The sequence below is a fragment of the Brachyhypopomus gauderio genome, chromosome 7 (assembly GCF_052324685.1).
Source record: "Brachyhypopomus gauderio isolate BG-103 chromosome 7, BGAUD_0.2, whole genome shotgun sequence".
Lineage (NCBI taxonomy): Eukaryota > Metazoa > Chordata > Actinopteri > Gymnotiformes > Hypopomidae > Brachyhypopomus > Brachyhypopomus gauderio.
The window spans coordinates 22,235,158-22,255,943 of record NC_135217.1 but is presented as its reverse complement, the minus strand read 5'-3'; the positions used below and the strand labels follow the sequence as shown (position 1 = coordinate 22,255,943).

General features: G+C 41.1%; 1 protein-coding gene across 3 annotated transcripts in view; it reads left to right on the top strand.

Annotated features, from left to right (window-relative positions):
* The window catches only part of LOC143519306 (cadherin-7), a 90,352-nt gene that overhangs the window by 32,597 nt on the left and 36,969 nt on the right, over positions 1 to 20,786 (top strand). For all 3 annotated transcript variants that reach the window (XM_077012611.1, XM_077012610.1, XM_077012609.1), the window contains 2 exons: positions 1,572 to 1,866; positions 8,834 to 8,953. In XM_077012611.1, coding sequence (XP_076868726.1) covers positions 1,572 to 1,866; positions 8,834 to 8,953 — 415 coding nt within the window. The remainder of the gene's footprint in view (positions 1 to 1,571; positions 1,867 to 8,833; positions 8,954 to 20,786) is intronic.

The window sequence follows — 20,786 nt, the reverse complement described above, 5'->3', positions numbered from 1 at the left end:
GTCTATGTGTTTCACCATACATTCACTTCTTTAACAAAGATTCACTTCTTTAAAAAAGATGTGTCTCACCATACATTCACTTCTTTAAAAAAGTGGAAACAAAAAAAAAACAAGAGTTGTTTTTCACTCAGATTTATTTATTCTTTAAAAAATATTTTTGTTGTTATTTTTTTTCCAACTTCTATTCTTTTAGTTTATTAAGTTTTATATAGTGGCTAGGTTATGAGGACAGGTTTTGTGTCAGTCTTTATTTACCACTTTTCCCCATTAGTGCCCATTTTAAGAGTATAGTCCATTACTTGTATACGACTAAAAATACTGTTGTTTTTGCTCAAGCGTCAAAGTGTCAAGGTGGAAGTCTCATAATGTGCAGAGAGACGTCTTGGTGACACAGCTAGCCTCTGAAACGTGGCCCGTCTCTTCTGTTGGGAAGTTGAGCAAGTAACGCGATCACTCCTGCAGGGCTGTCTACACACCGAGCACAGCGTTGATTTGAAGAGGGCTTTTTTTTTTTTGTTCACCCCTTCGCACCCCCTTACCCATGCTAACAGAACTGTATCCTTAAATAGAGCCTGCATGTGGCGCATACACACCGCCCAGGAGACTGTGAGCAGAATTATGTGCACTCATTTCCATTTCTGCAAGACAAGCAACTGCAGCATTACACAAAATTGGAAAATTTCATATGGTCCAACTGTGTATTAGTCATACATTGATTAAAATGGTAGAATTGTAGAATACTGATAATCTAAGTCATTAATTTATGTTGAACTGTACATTTTAAAAATAAAATTTTGATACTATTCAAAATTTAGTGTAAATGGTGTGAAAATTTGAGATACATTAAATAAGCTATAGTTAATTGAATTGCCTTTAAAATTTGTGACAACTATTTTGAAGAAAAAAAAACAGAACAACTTTAGATTCCAAGCGAATGGTGGTATAGTTCCTCAGTGTTTGTTACTAACTTTCAGCAGAGTTTTCATGAAAAACTGTCTCAGTGCAACCAAAGGACAGTATCTTCAACAACAAGCCTGATTTGGTGCATATATTCTGCATATATTAATTTTGCAGTTCTGTCCAAAAGCTGTCAGGTCCTTCTAAACTATAATCCCCACTGAATGTACACAAAGAAAAAAATCTGTAGGATCAAAGTGCTGAACATTCTTAGTTTATTAAGAGAAGCTGAAAACACCTTTCTTACCTTCATATTTTATGACAAACATTTTATCTGATAGTAATATAATTCACCCAAATGAAAATCCACCTATGTACAATCTGAATCTTTAAGCCCAGGATCTCAATTTGATACACTCCAGAGAAGTTACAAAGTTCCTTACATACATCTCTACTTAGAGAGACCTCATGACTTCACTACACTGTTCACAGGTTAAAGACTACAGAAAACTTTATCTGAAAAAAACAATAAAAACCTTAGCAAGAACCCATCTATACTGGGTTCTAAATTGTTATTTTCATTAAAGTCTTGTCATGCCCAGGGGATAAGAGAGAACGGGGATGTCAGCTGCCTGTCCCATTTATTTCCTCTGACTCTCACATCATTGTTCCAGCTTCACTCCGACGTGGATAAGGGCGATGGGAATGTGAAGTATGTCTTGATGGGAGAGGGTGCAACCTCCATCTTCACCATTGATGAGAACACAGGAGACATCCACGCCACCAAGCGTTTGGACCGAGAGGAGCAAGGGTACTACACCTTGCGGGCCCAAGCAGTCGACCGAGACACAAACATACCTGTGGAGGCCGAGTCCGAGTTCATCGTCAAGGTCCAGGATATCAACGACAATGAGCCCAAGTTCCCAGATGGACCATACACAGCAGCAGTGCCTGAGATGTCACCTCTTGGTGAGTGACAGTTTATTACAATCTGCACTCATCTTTGAAAACTCAGCAGACAGAAGTACACTGAAGAAATGGAAATGGAGTTAGATGGCAGGATAGGGGTGGCAGAAAGTACAATTTCACATTGAACGTCATGCAGAAATACTTTATTCAGACTACTGTGACTATTTAAGCTACAACTGTTAACATCTCACCTCTATTTCTGAATGATCACAAAAATGGTACTGTAAGCAATGTATATATATATATATATATATATATATATATATATATATATATATATATATATATATATGACATCCCTGTGGGACTTATGGAATCAGATATCTTGCCTACTTTTTAAGATGTGTAAGTATAGCTGTCTTTGGTGCCAAGATATTGACTTTTGTGCTGTGGGGTGCCAGTGTAGCATCAGAGGTGTAATAAGTATGCTAATCTGTGGCTGTCTTCGGGTGTATTTATAATCTGATAGCCTCAGCTAGGTGTTGATGAGTATATGGAAAGTAGTTTCTGGATGAGGTGCTCAACCATGACTCTCCAGAAGACTAGTGGTATATTGATGCTGTACAGCATGCTTGCTTGAACTTCAATTGTTCATCTTTTATACATTTGTAAGAACGTTTTTGTATATAGATCCCCAAGAAGCCAGCTTTTGGTAATGCCGACATTTCATGTTTGTGGAAATGTATATGGGTAAAGTCACAGAAAATCTACCCATTTGCAAGGGGGTGAGGGGTGTTAAGTAGCCCAGGAGAGAGAGCTGCTTCGTGGCTCTTGTAGGCTGCTCTTCGTGCCTCCAGACCACCAGGACATCTTTGTGTAACTGAGTCCCTTAATGACAATTTCTATTTAGCATTTTTAACTATTGCATATTTATGATTGCTTTGAAAGCGGGGTCACTCTCTATCAGGGCAATACAATAACCATGAATGGATCTCTCCAGTAGCAACAAGGTCTTTCAAACTTTTCGTGAGAATTTCCATTGTCACTGAACTGACATACACTTACTTGAAAACTTTCACGTCTTAAGTAATAATAATAACTGCAGTTATCATAAGGCTTATCATTCTAATAAATAATAATATATAATTCTATGAAATCTATAAACATTTATGTTATATTTATTTAAGTTTAAGTCATAGAAACCTATGAGGTCTTCTATTCACTTTGGTCAAGACAAATAAATACCTTGGTTATTTATATTATAATTATTTTATTACTAAACTATTATTATATTTTCACCATGACTTTTAGAGCACCGATTACCTAAATGATGAAGTAATTGATTTTATTAGACCATTTCAGGTTTTTAACTAAAACAACATGCCCACATTTCAAGACGCAGTTCCTACAGTCAGGATACCACAACAAAATCCAAAGACGTATTTCCAACATGCTCCATAATAATACATTAATGAATGAATAAATTAATTAATGCAAAAAATAATAATTCAATTATATGGTATAAACAAATAAGCCCCCAGTTGTCCAGGATCTCAAGCCTTTAACAGTGTGTTTGTGGGTGTGCGGATGAAATGATCCCAAGAGGGAAAGATACTGTCACACAGAATGAAAGCTTGAGCAGTGAGCTGCCTCAGCACTGAAGGCTCAGATAGCAGATTATTCAAATCAGACGGGATGCAGAACAGAACACCTCCCTGTGTCTCGCGGTGCAGAAGCCGGGATTAGCTCCCTTCACCCCTCGACCCCTCCCTGGATCCTGTCGGAGCAGGAAAACATGGATTAAACCCACATTTAACGTCTTCTGACAGTCTGCCAAAAAAATAAAAAGGGCGAATGAGGTCTGGAGTGGCACAGAGTGTCTAGCACAAGTGATACGGGGGTGGCAAACGTGGTTTGACCTCTTCACAGCCGTCGTGGAGGGGAGCCGAGAAAAGGACGTGAGACGCTGCACACGTGTGTTCTTAAAGCAGGAGGGGCATGAATAGTGACAAAACCCCTAAAACCCACCGGCACCTGCATGTAGTGTCAGTCTTCACAGGAGGACAAAAAGCATCCCTGTTTCCCAGCAGGTAACTGGGGCAAGAGGGACTCATGAGATCATTTTGCAGTGGAACTGAGCTTTGGCAGAGACTCAGACATGAGAGCGGAGATGACCTTATTGTGATTATCCAACCACAGGGGGGTCTGCCGCCCGTTTGCAAAAAGGCTCTGGATTGAGACAGACAAGACTATGTCTTGTCATGAGAGATAAAAAAATAGAAAGATAATGATAGAAACAGATAATGAGATCAGAGTGAGTAATATGTTTAGCAAAGCAGCACATGCTTTATCACCTGCACTGTTCATGTATCTATACATCATACATGTTCTCAATTTCTTTTGGAGTGTGTGGAAAAGAGACTGTGTGAAATATCGCTATATCGGTAACATGGCAATGTACGTCAGTGAAGTACAGGAAGGTGGCTGAGGTGTTCTTTCCCCCAATATCTCTTTTATGGATGCATTTAAATCATTAATGGCCCCTGTGGTGTGGTGATAAATGGCTTCAATTAAGAGGAAATCATGAATTTAATTAATTATAGTAATTAGGTTCAGCACTTGCCCATGCACACAAAGACCTTCTGGCTCAAAGATCACTGAAGACTTTTATCTTCATCAAGTGTTCATTGGCAGAGACGCGAGGGGTCTCCCGGACCTTGTCATCCAGTCGTGGCAGGGTTTTGCTCTGAAAGGGGCCGAGGGCAAAATTGACAAAGGGCCAATCATGGAGTCAGGAGACTGGAGTGACAAAGCAAGGCCAGAATCTTTAAATTCATCTTCAACAAGCTACTTCTCAGCCAACAGTGCTTCTGGGTAATTCATGCAACCTCTGATTGAGAACGGAATTGTGCATTTAATTACAGACCTGTGGGGAAAATTAAAGAGCTCCACTCAATGTGCTATGGGGTTTCAGCACCATTATCAGGGTTAAATTAGTTTTAACTGATGTATTTACAGGAAGTGTAGAAGACTTCAGAGAGATGGTTTTTATTGTGTAGGACAGCCACAACGCAAGTCTTGATACCAGAGGTACAGAGGAATGTATGGACAAGATCTAGAATATATTACAGATTTTCATTGTTTCAGATTTATCATCGATTTTTTTGACAGAGTAATTACAAAAGCTCGTTACCTCGTTTCGGAATAATAATCTACAATTATTCAGAGCAAAGGGTAGCAGGTGTGAAACTTCTTGTATGTAATCACTTTAATAGGAGTGAAAAAAACAAATACAAATGATGGAATATGGGTTTTATTTATTATAGGTCTTATTGTTCTTTGAAGATTAAAAAAATAATAAATATTTATGTTAAACTCATAAAAAATGCAGGCTGTTATGATTCTGCAATACATGCAAAGAACTGCATGAATGCAAAATATTAAAGCACAGAATGCAAAGAATCTGATGTCTTTGCACATACATAGTAAACATTTTAATAATGTATGCAGCATGTGGTTAATTTGCCATGATTCTATAAATGCTACATGTAAATACATTTCATTTGGTACGAAATTGTTTTGTCCAGCTAACTATTACAGATGTTAAACATAAGTGTTCATTTGTTCTATGACAGTGGTCACCAGATCCATCCTGACCATCTGGCCTAAGGTTTTCACCCCCCATCTGTTACATCTGCTATGGATAATCAAGGATTTCTGACACCAGAAAAATAATACTGATAAAGCTTGGTCTCTTTGGGTTGGAACTAAGCTCCTCACAGCAGTAGATCTCCAGTGATCTCTTGTGATCACTGCGCTAAAGATGTTTAGCTTTTAAAACGTGACATGACCCATGCATAATTATATAGCTGTTATTGGAACACAGAACAGTAGGGAGAGTGGAAATGCAATACTCACTAGTGGATTTAGGCTAAATACATAATTCAGCTGGCCTTAAATGACCAATAAATGAATATTTCTAACAATTCCATATTTTGAGATGCATAGCATAGGAGCAGTGGGTTCTCAGCGGTTTCAAAATTGAGGAAAAATTGTATTGGTAAACATGTCATGAGGGTCAAAGGAGAAGTGAATCAGTTGACACAGAGAATGGCCTATGGAGAACTTTCAAAACAAGCAAGCCCAATCAGTGCCTACTGTATAATATGCTTTGCCACATTGTTTTCAAAAGATGTAAATAACAACACCGCCATAACACAACCGTGGCTGAGGAGATATTTACCCAGGAATTGACTGATATAAAATCACTGGTCTTGCATGCTTATTCGACCCCTCGCGTATGCTCTTTCGGAAATGAGATTTCTTGACCATAACAGTCAAATTTCAGCTCTTGTTTGGAAGAGGTTTTCGAAAACATGTCATATCCCGGAATTAGTCAGGGTGTATTTATTTTTCATTACTGTCAGATGACAATTGCCCTTCTGAATGCAGGATTGATGACCACACTTCAGAGCCTGTTTCTATGTGTGCAGAAAATAAATGAAACTAGGGACATTTGATCAATCATGGGAATGAAGATGGACAAATAAAAAAAGACAGGAAGAAAACCGTAGGAGGGAGACATCTGCACCTGCTGATAGTGAGAAACATATATCCAGTTTATAAAGAACTATATATATAGTTCTCTCTCTCTCTCTCTCTATTTATATATATATATATATATATATATATATATATATATATATATATATACAATGACTAGGATTAATAATGTTGTTCAAGTAGTATGTGCTTGCCACAAAGTGTAGGGCAGTTCTGTGGTGACTAGACACACCTGCCCACACTGTAATAGCACCACTGCCACCAAAGGCTGGTCTGGTGACAACAGTGTCTGAATCTGTTCAACAGTGTCTGAAGCTTCTGCTCCCCTTGATGTCTCCAGCATCGTTGGCAACCTTCATTTCTGCTCAGCATGAATCAACTTTCATTAGTGAACAGCACCGAGACCCACTGGTCCCTTGTCCAGTGTGAATGCTCCCTGGCCCATACAAGACGATGACACCTATGTCTGGTGGTGTGGTCAGGCACCCTTGTAGGTCGTCTAGCACGCAGACCACTCTGATGCAAATGGTTTGTAATGGTCTGACATGACACTTGGGTGCTTTTCACCTCCCATAAATGTACCTGGAGTTGTGTGACATTCATCATCCGGTTCCGCAGGGCACCGTTCACAATGAAGCGGCCATCAGTGTGGGATGCGGCCAAAGGACGTCTACTTCTACGCCTTTCCGTCACTCTTCTAGTCTCTCTGCGTCTCTGTTGCAACCTGCTGATGACACTCTGACACTGTAAGCTCAGAGGTCACTTCCTTCTGAGAACATCCTGTTTGAAGCCTCTCAATGGCGAGGTACTGAAATGTACTGGTCGATTCATGGATCAAATACCTGTTGTTAAGAAAAGAGAAGAGAAGTTCACGTTAAGTTCACCTGTAAAGGTTAGAGTGCATCTTAGGTTCATCCTGAAATTTCACCCGAAAGCCAAACATAAAAAAAACTTTTTGTGAGAAGTGTATAAGATTCATCCTGTACACCCCAGTGACCTCGGAGTATATCTCAGAACAATTTTAATTTATGAGATCTCTACGTAGAAACCCACTGAGTTGTATAAAATTGCATTGTTAGCCTGTACATTTCATTCTTTCAGATATGGGTCTGCTTTTCCCATAACATAATGCTAGCCCTGTAAACATGAGTTTCACCTGATTGCACATATAGACCACAGAAACTTGGGAAAACTGAACAAAGCCGTTATTCCTTTAACTGTGTTGCTTCAGAATTTGAAAGTATAGTAAAACATAAAAAGAGCTTTGACATTCTTATTTCTGTCTCAGTGTAAGATATTTAGTATTAGAGCATGGTGTTTAAATTTGCTATACCATAAATATGTTATTTTCTAAGTTCAAGGAAATAAGTCTAATTTATTGTCTGTGGAAATCAAACCTAAGCTACAAATGCAGTGGATAGAACTTAGGTTGAAAAATGTTGGAATAAACTATGAAGGGTTTCTTTCGCCCTTTCGATGTTTCACCTTTTAGAAGCTCTCAGTCCCAGTGTTTGTCTACTGAACTTGACTCAAGCAGTGATTTTAGTTTAGGACATTAACAGGGTACACACAGTTTGCTAAAAGCAAACTAAATATTAGTCTTACCGTGGACCTTGCCAGGTTTCTCAAGCAAACAGAATGGCCCATTATATCAGTCCAGGAGCTCATTTTAATCAGGTGCATAAAATTTTGCTAGACTTTGTTTCACTTTGCTCTTGTTTGCTTAGGGAAATTGATACAATATAGCTCATGATAGGCCTTTTAGAGCTAGATATAATTCCAGGGCCACAAATCTGCAGGTGGCGTAGCCCAGTGGTAGCGCTTTATGACTGAAATGAAGGATTTGCGCCATCTCTTTTCACGGTCAATTCATTTGGTGAAAGCCTGTAAAATACAACCCATGCATGAAGACCCTTTTTTATTGAAAGGATGGAGGGAGTTTGCTGTAAAATAAAACATCACCCCCTTTTAAAGCAACCGCTTCATTTGTGTTGCGTTGTTTCGGGACATGGTGGAAAAGCGTGAGCCGTGCACCGCAGCCGTCAACATGAAATATGCAAACATAAAGGGGCTTTTCATCAGGCTGAGGGCCACCGTGTGAAAGCAGCACCCGCCGGCGAGAGGATGCACCACGTCGATTCTCCAAGGATACATTTATGTTCTTCACCATCACTAATTGCTCCTCGGTCAGAGGTGGAAACCAGGCATCAGCGTAAAAATCGTGCCATAATGCAACGTCTGCACAATCGGGCTGAGCACAAATAACCAGCGAGCAAACACCGCCCCCCCGCCCCCCCCCCCCCCCCCCCCGTGGATAGGTCAGGCCGGATGGGTTCCCGCCTGGTCTGGCAACGTCTGACGCGCATCACACCTCATTCCAGCGCTTTTACCTCGGGCCTAGTGGGCAGTGCTGCCATGGTAACTCTCCATCATTGTGTTTTCCTCTTCTCGTTCCTTCTCCAAGGCACCATGGTGGTCCAGGTGGCAGCGACGGACGCAGATGACCCCACATATGGCCACAGTGCCAGAGTCGTGTACAGCATCGTACACGGGCAGCCGTACTTCTCCGTGGAGCCCAAAACCGGTACGTTCCTTATAATCCTAACAAGGTTGGGGCAGACCTGATTCTCATAGACCTTAAAATGAGGTTTGCTGCAAATACTGAATTGGTTGAGGTGATACATAATTAGCCCCAAAACTGCCTTGGTCTGTAGACTGTGGATGTGAGACGAGAGCACTGAGAGCTTGATAATAAGCATGCAGGTGTTCTGACACCTGTAACAGCAAGACATTACCATCACATACAGTGGGGAAAATAAGTATTTAGTCAGTCACCAATTGTGCAAGTTCTCCCACTTAAAAAGATGAGAGAGGCCAGTAATTGACATCATAGGTAGACCTCAACTATGAGAGACAAAATGTGAAAAAAAAAATTGAGAAAATCATTTTGTCTGACTTTTAAAGAATTTATTTCCAAATAATGGTGGAAAATAAGTATTTGGTCAATAACAAAAGTTCATCTCAATACTTTGTTGTATATCCTCTGTTGGCAATGACAGAGGTCAAACGTTTTCTGTAAGTCTTCAAAAGGTTGGCACACATTGTTGCTGGTATGTTGGCCCATTCCTCCATGCAGATCTCCTCTAGAGCAGTGATGTTTTGGGGCTGTCGGCGGGCAACACGGACTTTTAACTCCCTCCAAAGTTTTCGATGGGGTTAAGATCGGGAGACTGGCTAGGCCACTCCAGGACTTTGAAATGTTTCTTACGAAGCCACTCCTTTGTTGCCCTGGATCATTATCATGCTGAAAGACCCAGCCACGTTTCCTTCATTGCCCTTGCTGATGGAAGGAGGTTTGCACCCAAAATCTCACAATACATGGCCCCATTCATTCTTTCATGTACACGGACCAGTCGTCCTGGTCCCTTTGCAGAGAAACAGCCCCAAAGCATGATGTTGCCACCCCCATGCTTCACAGTTGGTATGGTGTTCTTTGGATGCAACTCAGCATTCACTGTCCTCCAAACACGACGAGTTGTGTTTTTACCAAATAGTTCTACTTTGGTTTCATCTGACCATATGACATTCTCCCAATACTCTTCTGGAACATCCAAATGCTCTCTAGCAAACCAGACGTGCCTGGATATGGACTGGCTTAAGCAGGGGGACACGTCTGGCACTGCAAGATCTGAGTCCCTGGCGTCGTAGTGTGTTGCTGATGGTAGCCTTTGTAACATTGGTCCCAGCTTTCTGCAGGTCATTCACTAGATCCCCCCTTGTGGTTCTGGGATTTTTCCTCACCGTTCTTGTGATCATTTTGACCCCACGGGCTGAGATCTTGCGTGGAGCCCCAGATCGAGGGAGATTAGTAGTGGTCTTGTAGGTCTTCCATTTTCTGATTATTGCTCCCACAGTAGATTTCTTCACACTAAGCTGCTTGCCTATTGCAGATTCAGTCTTCCCAGCCTGGTGCAGGTCTACAATTCGGTTTCTGGTGTCCTCCGACAGCTCTTTCGTTTTCACCATAGTGGAGTTTGGAGTGTTTGAGGTTGTGGGCAGGTGTCTTTTATACTGTTAACGACTTCAAACAGGTGCAATTAATACAGGTAATGAGTGGGGGAAAGAGGAGCCTCTTAAAAAAGAAGTTACAGGTCTGTGACAGCCAGAAATCTTGCTTGTTTGTAGGTGACGAAATACTTATTTTCCACCATTATTTGCAAATAAATTATTTAAAAGTCAGACAAAATTTTTCACATTTTGTCTCTCATAGTTGAGGTCTACCTATGATGTCAATTACAGGCCTCTCTCATCTTTTTAAGTGGGAGAACTTGCACAATTGGTGACTGACTAAATACTTATTTTCCCCACTGTACACATCCACTGAGGTGCCACACACGCATGCACACACGCATGCAGTCCCAAGTACCTGTTCACGCATTCATACGGACCCACACACACGCACACTCACACACACACACACACACACACACACACACACACACACACACACACACACACACACACACACACACACACACACACACAGAGCACCTTCCCTCTTTTGCCAAATATCCACCGCCCTTAAAGTAACGAAGAGACACTGAAATGTCAGGTCTTTTTTCTGCCCTATGTCCAGTTCAACCATATAGGTATGGAGTAATCTCACTTTGCAGAAGACAGGGGAGAAATGACAGCTCATATTCGTGCTAAAGGCTGAGTGCTCCAGAGTGTGGGTGAAACATGTTTTGCAGCAGGTTTTAGTCCTTTAAGTGGTGGGGAATTGCAAGTTCCAGATGCCATTATGACCAATTGTTCTGGCTTGGCTGACAGAAAGAGGAGCTGCTTTCGCTGAGCTGTTGGTGTAAGCCATGGCGGAGTATGCTAACTGCACACTTTCACAGCCCGCTGCTTCCCTTTCGTTTCTTCTCACTATAAGCCATTAGCAGCTTCTCTGCAGTCCTGTTGGAGATCAGTCTTTAAGGAACCGAGGTTGTCCTTTATAAGACAATGTGTTCCGGTCCTGTGGACCTCAGTCATTGCTTATGTACTTTCCCTGCTCTCACACATCTCTTTCAGCTCATTCATTATACAGCCTTTTGTGGAACAAGTTAAGACGTGAACAGGCAAAACACAAAAACACGGCACAAGGGTTGGACAAGCACAGCAGTTGTTACTGAAGAGGGTAAACTACACAATGGGCTTCACTGGCTGACCTCTGTAACGGAAGTGTCCTGACACTCATCATCCTGTTACCTCCTGCCTCCTCCGTACTCATTAAATTCATTCATGGCTTTCTCTCAAAATGAGTGAGTCACGATTGCACCTCCATGCAGTGTTCTGTAACTACATCCCTCTGCTTCATGCCCTTGTCTTGCTTTCATGCATATGTTCAGGCGTATAATCATCAAAAGCTTCACATCTACCTTTGATATCAGGCTAGCAAAAAAAAAAGGGAAGAAGTATTACAGTCACAAATGGTTGAATGATTGCTGCTTACATTCTCGTAGTAGAGATAAAAAGAATACCAGCTCAGTGGAGCTGGCAAGATCGACTCGTGTACACACACACACACACACACACACACACACACGCGCGCGCACACACACGCACACGCGCACACACACGCGCACACACACACGCACGTGTACAGACACAGTCAAACACACATGCATGAAATGCTGGCTGATACTAATGTAGCTTCTGAACTTACATGTGACACTGTATTTGGGGTTTTTTCCTCTAAATGCTGTAGTCCTTGAACCTGTATTTATTAAGGTTTTACATAGACTTTCTCTAAAAGTAGATCCTGACTGAACATTCTGAGTGACACTTCTAAAAATTTTAAATTAATGGATCACTAAAACAAATCAAAGTATTAGCAACAGCCGATACCATTAGTTAATGTATATACCCCCAAAACCTAACTTCTAAGCTCTTTTCACAAAAGCACAGTCCCCAGACTGAATATTTACTAAAATCTGAAACCATAGGCTGGATGTCACTTCAGCACACCCTGAATATTACAGGCTTATGACAAACAACCATTACACACATTTAGCAAGACAAAACCACAGTGAAACCAAAATACACAGGGAACTTACCACGGCAAGATATTCAGAAAGATACTGCACAGAGGGGATTACAAACAAAATACAATCGACCAGCACAAAAGAAAGGATTTATTATATAATATATATACTATATATTATATATATATATATATATATATTATATAATATATATACATCCGTTCCTATTTAAATATATAATGGCCATTAGCAATTGGCAAGCACAGATGGTACAAACAACAGAGGCTCCTAAAACTACTCGACACATTACAGTGACAAAATGGAAGCTTTTTAGGATGATTTCCTGACAAACATGGCAATTTTCCTCAACATGATAACTGATTTAGATTTATATTAACATCATGGCAACAGCTTTTAATATTTGGCCTCTGTAAGAACGAAACGCTTATATACAAACTGTTCCTTACAACTGAATTTGGTCTTTTGTTATATGACTTTTTGACAAAAGTCTTTTCTCATATATATATATATATATATATATATATATATATATATATATATATATATATATATATATATAATATGATCTGATTGCATAAAACGGTAACTGACATTCTGCTGTGACTCTAGTTACATCTTAAATTGTTCTTCACATTTTGTTTTATAACTTAGAAGTAAGATCTTTCAGCATCCCCTCTCCCTCAAGTCTGAAGGTAACATGAATATAAACAACACGGCCCAGGAGACGGTGTAAATTGCTAGCATACTGTATATATATATATATATATATATATATATATATATATATATATACGTGAAGTCTGAGTGTGCATGTGTGAGAGACAGGGAGCTTTTTAGGTTTAGAAGTTGTTCTCAGGCTGCCTCATTACCCATGACCCCACTGAGTTGCAGCTGCCACCTGCAGTGCACCATGGGAAGGGGGGGGGGGGGTAGCAGAAGCAGGAGGCAGCAGTGCACTTCACAAGCATGATCCTTTCTTCCTGCTCCTGGAGAGAGGGGCACCGCCCTGCCTCTCCGTTTTGCACGTTATGGTACCAGTTACGGTACGCGTTACGGTACATGTTACTCCTGTGCTGCACGCCAACGCGACGGTGGGTAAACACGGCTCTTATGGCCCAGATCTCACGGTGTCTCGTTTAGTGAGTACACGGCTGAGGGAGTGTTCTACACTGAGGGACGTGCGTGGACACGCGTTGTGATTGCAGATATTTTCTGAATGAGGACTTTGACATCATGTTTAAAAGGCTTGAATGAAGGGAAGAGATGAACCCTTTCTATAAGAATTGCACTTGAGATGAAAGATAGGCTTTACCCAGAAGTTCAGAATTCTTCTCGTCAGGACTATATAAGGTGACTGATAAATAAAGCTTCATGTTTTCATGTTATCATACCAAACCTATGTGTGTGTGTGTGTGTCAGTGCACTCTATAAATAGACAGGCTTCACTTGGACAATATCGTAAATACGTATCCCATAAACATTCTCTTTCTTTCCAGTGTGCCGGTGATAAAAAAAAGTAGGAAGGTGCTTTCATGTTTGGGGCTGTTCATCGGATGATGTATCTCTTGTTTTAGTAACCAAACTGCACCCTTGCATTGGCACTACAACACAAGGGACAGTTTGACAAGACAACAACCAGACATGTTCTCTGTTGACTGTCAGTTCTGACAACTGTTACTACAGTGCCATGTTCTACACAGCCAGGGTTTGCCCTTAGGCCATTTTTCCTTTCATCAAGTGGACAAGGTCGAAATCTGCCAGCGTTCTGAAGTCTCTCCCTGAAAAAAAAAATCATATAGGCCTACAGCAAAATATTCAGGCACTGTGGTGACATTTAGCTGGTTCCCATCTGGCAAACATAGCAAAAAATGAAGAGGAATAAAAAGATGCACGTATTTTAAAGATGTCATGGTTAGGTTTAGGTGACTATTTCCTAGGAGTGTTTAGGAGTGCATACATACGTGTATGTCTGAGTAAGTGCACATTAGATGGACACGATTTAGGATTTTGAGTCTCATTATAACCAGATATAATGGGCAATGTACACCTATAGGTTTAATACCTAATACTTAAATATTTAATTTAAGAAGAACCACCCCTTCCACATAACACTACATGGTAACTTAGTTTTCAGCCCGAGGTCAGATTACCAACAAATAACAGAAAACATGAATAAAAAACATAACAAAAATGAATGGAGGCTTTGTACAATGACCAGCAAATAACAAGGGGAAGGTACAGGGTTTAAATACACTGGCTAATGGGGAGATAACGAAAAGCAGATAACTATATGTGGGGCGTGGAAACCAAAACTAAAAAAAGAAGCACATGACAAACAAAATGATGGATGTGACAGACAGACAGAGAAGGTGTAAAACATGACAATCACCTGACTGATTCATCATAAAACTATTCCTGTTGGTCTTACCCTTTACTGGATTAATACCAGAAAAGCAAAATCTCACCTACAAAATAAATAAATAAATAAATACAAAGTCACAAGGTTTGAAGGAGTATATTCTCTATCGGGGCAGTAGGCAGACTGGACTTCTTGTTTGTTCTGTAGGCTAAGTGCATTGGCAAAACTGAATTTTGAAATCGAGGTAGACCTGGTTGTTGGGTTTAAGTGAACTCCACCTACTATCTAAGTGTCATCTATGAAAGAGCTGCAACAAGTGAATGAAGGTGAGAACGTGCTTCCTCCGACACAAGTGAATCCAGCCACCACATCTTTTCAAATTGCTACTCACGCAACTGCATGTGCTTGGGAGAGAGTGCAGACTGCCCAGTTCACAGTGTGAGAGCTGGCAGATTGCCAGGGTTGGCCAGCACCATCTTCAACTGGCAGGGGAGAGAATCTAAACCTTCAATCCCTCCCAGAGAGCAGTGCCAAGCAGCCCTGGACGTTCTAACCCAGACCCTGATGATAGTATGATATCTCCAGCTATTTTCTGCGTATAAAATCTGCCCAATAGCCAATGGTCTTATCCTGCTGCGTTCATGTGATGGTGGGCGGAAGAGGTTGGCCCAGAAGAGAGCCACTCAGAGACTCACAACGGCCGTCGTGTTTGTGGTTGTGGGGAGCTCTTGCTCTTTCCGTAGTCATGCAATCTTTACTTGGCCCACATGACAGTCGACGAGCGTTGCATTTCATTATTAGCACCTATTAATCTCTTAAAGTACTTTTCCACTTCAAGTCCCAGCCTGCTGCACCAGTTAAGGACTGTTTATAAAGTTTGTGTTAATGTCAATTAGCTCTTTAAAAGTTCTGAAGTACACCGATAAGTGTGGAAACTATTGCACTGAATATAAATATTAATTGGAAAGAAATGTCAGGTATTGTTTGTGTGTGTGCATTTGAATGGGGTGGAGTGCATGTTCCTGTGTACACCCTCATCAAAATAGTAGTCAAAATAGTAGACTCTCAACGGTAGTCTGTGAAAGCTTTAACCAACTAGACCTCCAAATTCTTCTGCTTATATCTACTGATATTATATAGTGCAATAGGTTTTATAGTTATGAGTTATGTTGTCCAGTTTATCTTAGTAATAACATTGCTTATAATATCACGGCGATTAAACATTAAACAAACTAAGTAATGATTATTACAGACACTGGAATATGTAATTAGGTAACTTTTCAAGCATTTCAATGCTTGAAATAAGTTGAACTTCAATCAATTTTGCCAACTCAAAACAAATTGCAAAACACAACATATCTTTGCAGGAGACAGGCCAAAATCTACAGTTAAAATGCAATATATCAATGATGGAAAAGGATCAAATCTATTTGTCAGCACTGAAGGGCGGTATGTGTGATTAACTACGTGAAAAGTGGCTGTGTAGGCACAATACTCCTTACCTGAAGGACAAAACTTGTGTCACACTCACTTCTGTGCCTCTCTTTTCTGAGGTACTTAAATCCTTTTTTCTAAGAATACCTTAGGGAATCAATTTAGATTCCCTAAGGTATTCTTAGAAAAAAGGAGCTTAACCCAGGGATGGCCTAGACCAGTGTTTCTCAACCTTTTTTCAGTTGTGGCACCCTTTATATACATGCAAAATTTTAAGGCACCCCAGTTTTTTGGGGGTGTGGGTGAACGTAAGTTGTCGGGGGGCGTAAAATGGACGCAAATTAAGTGTTATATCGCGATCTATCAATAACCGGTGGTTGGCGCCAGAGTGAACTAGTAACTCATTGAATCATAGATGTGGATCAGAGGTAAATAAACTAGATTTTTTTTCAGCGTGAGATATCGGAAGTGTGGCGTGAGAGCATGTGAAAACGGTCAAATGCGTGTGTCTCACGCTCAATGCGTGAGAGTTGGCAACCCTGAAAACATACTCTCTGCAACCATTTCCCGTCCAACATAACACAAAAAAGTGATTATTAAGACAGAGAGCACATAAATGTATCTTACAGTCAGTGGGAAACCTGTGTAATCACGTGCTGACCTTGGTAAGGGTCATATGTAGGTCATATTCACGCTTTGAGCGTGAGACATTTCAGCGATTTCACACATTCTCACGCCACACATGGAATTTCTCACGCTTGAATATTATTATTTATTTATTTATTTATTTTTTAAATAATCTAATTGCCGCACACCGCAGCATATTCAGCCAATCCATCGCTTGTATATTATAACAGGTTGAACCAATCAGAATATAGATTCGTGCTGTTGCTTGGTAAACTTTAGCCAGCCCGCTCCTTAACCACACACACACACACACACACACACACACACACACACACACACACACACACAGCCGCTACACTAACCATCGCGACACTAACCAGTCCCCCCCGCCTGAAAAAAAGCTCACGCCCACCAAACTTGAGAGATCTAGTCATATGAAATAAATTTTAATGATTTTTAAAACGTATAATAACTTCAATTTTTAAAACTATATTTTTTTATTTCACATCAGAATATTTTGACGGCAAACCCGATGAAGACAGACGGCACCCCAGGGTGCCGCGGCACGCCGGTTGAGAAACGCTGGCCTAGACAACTCCCCAAGTCATCTGAATATGTGACAAGATACTGTGCATCAGTGTTCCCAGTAAGAAAACTGGGTGAATCCTGTGACATTTTGCATTATTGTGTACTGTGGATGAGTAGATCATAATCTACACTTACTGCGGTACCCCTGTCAGCTCTTTTGAACTTGGAGGGCTCAGTACTATAGTACTGTTTTTCAATACCTGCTAAATAATCAATCCAGTAAAACATCTTTCTGGTTTTACTGCATTGGTCCTCTTTGTCAGCTTTAGGTCCTTTCGTGGTCATTCGAGAAGTAAGGTCACTCGTGCTTAATTGAATGTGCACTGTATAAAATAGAGAGAAAGCACACAGCAGGACACACACATCTGCCACACTATGAGACCAAAAAACTCGGACACGTAGAAGACGTCAATGCCTATAATCCTGTTTTTATTAAGCTGTAGAGCTGGCCTTTTGAGGGTGTGTAGACAGGCTTCCCATGTATGCCAACCATATAAAGTAGTAACTCTCATTTTAAGTTATGTCTTCATGGTAAAGATGCCCCCCTCCATCTTCTTATGAATAAATGGTGTATTCTGCTCCACAGTTCACTGGGCTGTCTGTATGGACTGGTTTGTCAAAGCGTAGCTTGTGTTATCAGTGCTGAGTTGGACTGGGAGAGCGGGTGACGTGGAACATGAAATGACATGATAAGACTGCTACATGGAAAGAGAATACATGTTTTTGAAAATGTTTGCTGAGGAATACAAGAAGTACTGGAGCATCACTGCACCCGGTTTTGCTGCATGTCAAGATGTATTAAAGCTTGAAATCTTTGAAATGATCTTATTGAATCAATAACCTCATTCCAATTCTCCAAATAACACTGACCTTTAAAGAGAAATTCTTAATAGCATACAATATTACATTTTTAAACTATATTGGTCATACTGCATATATTATAGTATTTTGTCACAGTAGGAAGGTTCCAGCCCGTCATTGAGATGCCCACACACAAACACACAGCCCACAGGTCATCTGAGCCTATAGGAGGAAGGATGCCTCACTACACACCTTTATTCAGTGCCGTTGTAGTTAAGCCTTCCTCACCTTTAACTTCCAGTACGGCACCTATGCTCTGCTCGTGTGTTGTCACTCTATCATTGTTATGGACATTAAAAAGAGTTTGAGACACTGTCTACCTCATCTGTTCCCTTGATCCCTCCATCACAATGTTTTTGGACCATGCATAGGAATAAGTGGGACTGAGACACTGGGAACATGTCTCCACCAATTTTTTAAAGTGTAGGTCTACTATAATATATTTAATGTTACATGCTTTAATATTTTATGTAACTGTTTTTAGTCAATGAAATGTATTCTGTTCCTTATGCTTAGGCCCATGTGTCACACATTGCTGATATAATAAACATGACACGACTGACATTTCATGAAATGTTGTACTACAAATATGTTTTAAACAATTAAGACTGCCATGTTAAACATTTCAACTGGCACGGATCCAGCCGGGTCCATTTACTGGTCTCAACTCGCCTACGAGTGCTCTTGTCCCCGAGTGTCCAATCACAGACTTTTGACTGATTAATGGAGGAAACATGAATTGCCAAGTGCATGCAAAGCCAGGGCTGGGAGTGGGTGGATGGAGTGTCCAGATGAGTCCAGCTGGCTGAGGTCATTAGGACAGGATGAAGATGATGAGTCTGTCTGCCTTTGGTCAGGACTCAGCACCCCCCTTTTTGAGCGCATGCTTTTGAGACACCAGATAATCCTATGAAATCTGCTATATTCCTTCATAATGTATACCCGCTCATGCTTACTAAAACATAGATTGGCAGAGGTACAGAGGCTTTGGAAGGTTTAACTGCACTGTCCTTTGCATTGACCGAGCTGCCTACAGATACCCAGTTACTGAGTATAAACCTACTGCATACAGGTTCAGGCTGTGTGCCAAACTGGTTAGGGAAAATTGTTTAGTCTACGTGCAGTGAAACATAAATTGCATACGTATATACAGTGGTGTAACGTTGGTCAGAGGCAGGGGTGACGCAAGTGCAAGTTATCGATTTTTTATTAAAATGAGAACAAACCACTAGACCAGGGGTCGGCAACCTATAGCATGCGTGCCACTGGTGGCACGCCGAGGCATAATCACTGGCACGCGTCACGCTGAACCAGCATCAGCAAAAAAAATAATATCCTCCAATCAAAATTGCTCATCATCGCTCTGCACTCAGCTCCCGCCACAGACCCATGTTTAAATTTAGCCTAATACAAATCAGTTAGTCTACCTGATAGCATTACAAGAGATGACAGAGCCTCTGGTTAAAAACACAAAGCGAGGGCATTTCAACCCTGGACGGAAGACTATGGTTTGGTGTATGTCAAAGTGCTGTGTGTACACTGTGCTATGACAACGTTGTGTGCTGAACTTCCAGCATTAAGAAGCATTTCGAGACTAAACACGACAAGACGTATAAAGACCCCACTGAAAGAGCCGAAGCCGTTAAACGTGCCGTGGCTAGGTATGGCAAGCAGTCCAGCTCTCTTAAAGTAGGGTGACAAACGTCCGTATTTCCCGGGACATGTCCGTTTTTCACGTCCTGCCCCGGGTTTTTTTTTGTAAGTGAGGAAATATCCTGGTTTTTAAATTACCTTCATTGGACCATTAAAATTTAAATTTACAGGCACTACGGCCACACGGCGCTGTGTGTGACGTAATCCCGTAGCGTGCGATTCCGCACACCTCGCACAAATCTGCGCGAACGGCGGAGGCGTTTATACTAGCCGCATCACATTCTTGCAGGGTTCTCCGTAACGATATGTGGTAGTATAAAGAAACACCCCTCAAAACAGGGGAATGAACATTTACCTGACGAAAATTAATGTTGCATTGCGTTCCAGGTTTGGAAAGTGTTGGAATTTAGGCTAAAGTGAGGGCAGCCCTGTAGACAGCGTGACTGTCAGTACGCAACATGCAACACCCCCCCCCTCCAATTTTTTTTTTGTTGATAGTGGCACACTCATCGACTAGAAATGTTAAAGTTGGCACTCCATGTCTCAAAGGTTGCCGACCCCTGCACTAGACAGTAACACAAAATACCGATGGGGACTACACCATACAATGAAGGGCTGACACTACAGAATGGGTCTACGAGACAACTAAGAAAAGTAAACATACATAAACATCCCACAACACACGTTACACGAACATAGAAAGGAGAGCTAAAATGGACTCACGTACATTGACCGACACAGGGAAGTGGAACCGAGGGGATAATAGACACTGAAAACAGGGGAGTGAAAACGAGACACAGGTGTGAGTACTGAGGACAGGGGCGTGGCAGACAGAAGGAAAACCA